Genomic DNA, 3,967 nt, shown 5'->3' with positions numbered 1-3,967 from the left:
AAAATCACGGCCACATAACAACTGAGAATGATTTTCAAGCTTTGTAAATGACATTTTGATATAGACTGATATAAATTTGAAAAAAGGTGGGCCGACGTTTTTCAAATTTACCCAAACTCAATCCATTTCAATCCTCTCCAGTTTTGTCCATCCATGTCCCTTCTTGGCTTCCCTGTGTTTTGTTAGAGTTCTTCTATAGTTTTGAACAGTTATTTTGATATTTTAGTTAATTCTATGACCATTCGATCAGTGCTGAAAATGCCTAAAATAGCGTGACCTAGCCCCTTTAAGATCGCTTTGTAAGCCGACGGAAAGTAATGCTTGAAATGAAGATTAAATACAACATTCACAGCAGTGTTTTGTTACCGTTTTGAGGGAAATTTTCAAAATGCCGTTACCTTCGGGGGGACCGCTACTGTCGGAATTCTACGGTATCCTCAAGTATCTGTCCGAAGTTTCGTGGTGTTCTAAGTAAAAGTGTGATCGTCGCGGTACCGTTACCGCCCAGCAAATTGAGCAGTTGCAAAGAAACCTATAAAAATCCAGGCTTGAACAGGACTTGAACCACTGACCGTGCAATTGTGCTGCACTTCAGTTGCTCTTCCATCTGGACGCTGGACCTGGAAGTGGCTTATGTGCGATGTAAAACGCACCAGTGACGTCATGAATGGTCTCTCAAGTAACAGCTAGTCTTGTAGGTGTCTCATCGCTTTACTCGGTTTACTCGGGGTCTCGGGGTCTCGGAGTCTCGGGGGCTCGGGCTCTCAGGGTCTTTGGGTCTGTGGGTCGTGGGTTCGCTAGGTCTCTGGGTCTCGGGGTCTCAGGGTCTTTGGGTCTGTGGGTCTCGGGGTCGCTAGGTCTCTGGGTCTCTGGGACATTGAACGGTGACACATTGAACGGGTGCCAAGGTATCTCCAATTGAACGGTGCCAAGTTATCTCCAGTTTCTTCTGATGGAAGAGCTTTGTAAAAATGGTACGATCTGTCCACATGGAGTAGCGTGCCTAGATTGACTTCTTGCAGGCGTTCCATTTGCTCACGTACTTCTTCTCCCTCCGGCCTTGTCCTTGAGCTAAACTGAGCTAAACTTGTCCTTGAGCTAAACATTCTTAACATTCGCGTTTCGTGTTCATCTTCAAGGCGTTTGTCGTGTTTTTAACCTTGCATGTAGTGCTCGTTTGTGATTAATAGATAAATGATCAGTTTGAAAAGTTGAAATTAAATACATGAACACTTTGTAAAGTAAAGTCTAGATAATGTTTCTGGAGCCAGAAACAGAAACACAAAAAAGAAACGTAAAACCAAGATACCCGAAGGTCCAGAGATCTACAGTCCCAGAGACCCAGAGACCCAGAGACCCACAGACACGCAGGCCGAGAGATCCACAGTCCCAGAGAACCAGGGCCCAGACACCCAGAGTCCTAGAGACCCAGAGACCCAGAGACCCAGAGACCCAGAGACCCAGAGACCCAGAGACCCAGAGACCCAGAGACCTAGCGACCCCGAGACCCACAGTCCTAAAGTCCCTGAGACCCCGAGACCCCGAGTAAACCGATGAAACACCTACAAGGCAAGCTGTTACTTGAGTGACCATTCATGACGTCACTGGTGCGTTTTACACCTCACATAAGCCCAGCAAGTTCGTATTATATACCCCGTAAAAGGTGAATACGTGATCAAATTCTCATACATTTCAACTGCGGTTATGTAATTCTAAATAAGAGTTTTCGTCGCAGTTGTTGACGCAACTTGAGGTGATACTGATGACTCGGAGTTCAATGGCGACCTGGCTGGCGGCCATCCTAGCTTCGCTGGAATTGAATTGTCGGAGACATGGTGTCTAACCGCTGACTAATAGACAAATTTGAATTTGAATTTGCTGGGGTGGAATTGTTTTTGATGTGAATAATTCGTAATGATGTTGTACTTGTTGGCCACGAATAGTGAGTTTTGTTCTCCCTGGGGAATTAGTGAGTTTTGACCCATCGAGTTAGGAGAACGGCATTCTCCTCAACTCGGAAGACGAATTTGAGTTGAGAGTTATAATAAAATAATTCAAGTTTCGCATATCGCGAGTGATCATTTTTATCCCAAGGGTAATGTCATGTGAAGGTTTTGGTTGAAGGAGTCTGGTTTGGCGAAAAAAACAATCTAAAATAAAAAGGTGATGAAAACGTTCCACGTCCAGGGGCCGTTTCTTGAAAGATGTAATAATTTTATTCCAGGGAAAATTGGCCTTATTCCGACACATTTATCCGTGGAATTTCTCAGGAACCGGCCCCTAGATGTTTAGATTTCTTTAAATTCGTTCCCTGGTGAATGTCCTACAATCAGTCTGCTTATACGTGACTGAGATTGACTAACAGACGAGCTGATACTGTTGGAATTTTCAGTAGAGAATTTTGCGTTAACCACCATGAAAAAGACTTGCATGCTAAGGTTTCGAGCATTAAGCCTTCGTCAGGGCGTTTCATTCGTCTCTGATTTTGAAGACAATGAATTTGGTATTAGTTTTTCTCTGGAGTTTCCATCCTCAGAATCGACTTTTCTGTTCTATTTACGCTAATGTGTTATCGTGTAGTTGAGGGTGAAGTTTTAAAGCTCACGTCAGGGCATGACCCGGAAGTGGCAAAAATATTGTTTTTAAGGAGCGTTACTTCCCCTAAGAAAAACAAAAGATTATTTTGTTTCATATTTGAGGTGATTTGGCGAAACTCAAAAGAGATAGGAGCAGCGTGGGCGAAGCGAAAAGACGGAAGGTTCGTTGTGTCCATCAAATACAAACCTGGAGGAAACTACGACGGTTTTTTTGCAAAGAACGTATTCCGACCAACTGCACAACTCCTCAGTGGCCCGGAATGGAAAGTGCAACCACCAAAATTCGCAAGGTGTCCTTTAACTGCAATAGAACCAAAATCAGCCGCCGCAAAGGTAACGACCTGCCTTCAGCTCTTGATCGGATACCTCATCATCGTAGGAGTCACTTTATGAGCTTTTGTGGCTTCAGTCATCACCTGCGAATGTATCTCTGTGTCTCATTGAGTTTTAGACAGAGGTGTAGCTTTCTAAATGTAAACTGTCGAGTTGGTAATTTTTTATATAGTAGCTCTTGAATTCCAACTTAAAGCGGAAAACATAGGGCTGGAATTTACGTTTTTCCAAGCTAGAGCTCACTATGTCGTTAATGCTCTAAACTTTTTCTTTGGCCATCTTTGCTTAATCAAAAATAAGACGCAAACAGCGGTTATCACAAATCTGCTCTTTGCGCATCATGTTACTTCAACTGGTCACACCTTGAAATGGCCGGACCATTTTGACATTTTAGCAAAAGGTCGTTTTGACATACAATGTAACATATAGATTTAGCCAAGCCTAAAAGCGGAGCTTCCCTGGTTATTTATCCTTACTGCCTGTAGCGTTAGTGAAAATAAAAGGTTTTCGAATTGTCCGCGTTTTGGCGTTTCCGGTTATTGCTTAATTAAATCATTTTCTTCGCTTTCTTCTGTAGAAAAATTCGTTGCCTAACTAGTGATTCCACGGTAAATTTCACTCAAAAAAACCCATATCGCATTTCAGCGTCAACTGTCAATAGCCAGCGAATAGGAATTACAATTAGAAACCGTTAGGAAACTTTGTCAGTTCAACGTCAAAAAAAGAGTTTTATTGATGTACTTTATTCCACTTTATCTCTGAAAACGAGATCATTCACATTTTGATGTATTTCATTGAAACACGCCAGCTTGGCGTGGAACAAGAATCGAAAAAATATGGCAATGCAACCAAGAAAGGACGAACTTCAAACAAGATCCGCTCCAACAAATTACCTGTCGGAGCAGCTAACCTCGATGAGCTCTAAACTTGAGCCTGAGGTATGGTCACGTGATACTGGTCAGCGGATAGATTGTTCTGACAGCTGTCAACTGGCCCATATCACTCAATGTCCAAACAAAAGATTTTGCCCGTCGAAC

The 3,967-nt window shown here is 42.9% G+C and overlaps 1 protein-coding gene across 4 annotated transcripts in view; it reads left to right on the top strand.

Moving 5' to 3' along the window:
• Window positions 1-3,444, top strand: part of LOC138043036 (Golgi-associated plant pathogenesis-related protein 1-like) — a 27,289-nt gene extending 23,845 nt beyond the window's left edge. For all 4 annotated transcript variants that reach the window (XM_068889145.1, XM_068889144.1, XM_068889142.1 and 1 more), the window contains one exon: window positions 2,700-3,444. In XM_068889145.1, coding sequence (XP_068745246.1) covers window positions 2,700-2,990 — 291 coding nt within the window. In that variant the 3' untranslated portion in view covers window positions 2,991-3,444. The remainder of the gene's footprint in view (window positions 1-2,699) is intronic.
• The last annotated feature ends 523 nt before the right edge of the window (window positions 3,445-3,967 follow it).

This window comes from Montipora capricornis, chromosome 3 (assembly GCF_036669925.1).
Source record: "Montipora capricornis isolate CH-2021 chromosome 3, ASM3666992v2, whole genome shotgun sequence".
NCBI classification, from domain to species: Eukaryota; Metazoa; Cnidaria; class Anthozoa; order Scleractinia; family Acroporidae; genus Montipora; species Montipora capricornis.
This window is presented reverse-complemented; position numbering and strand designations above follow the sequence as displayed.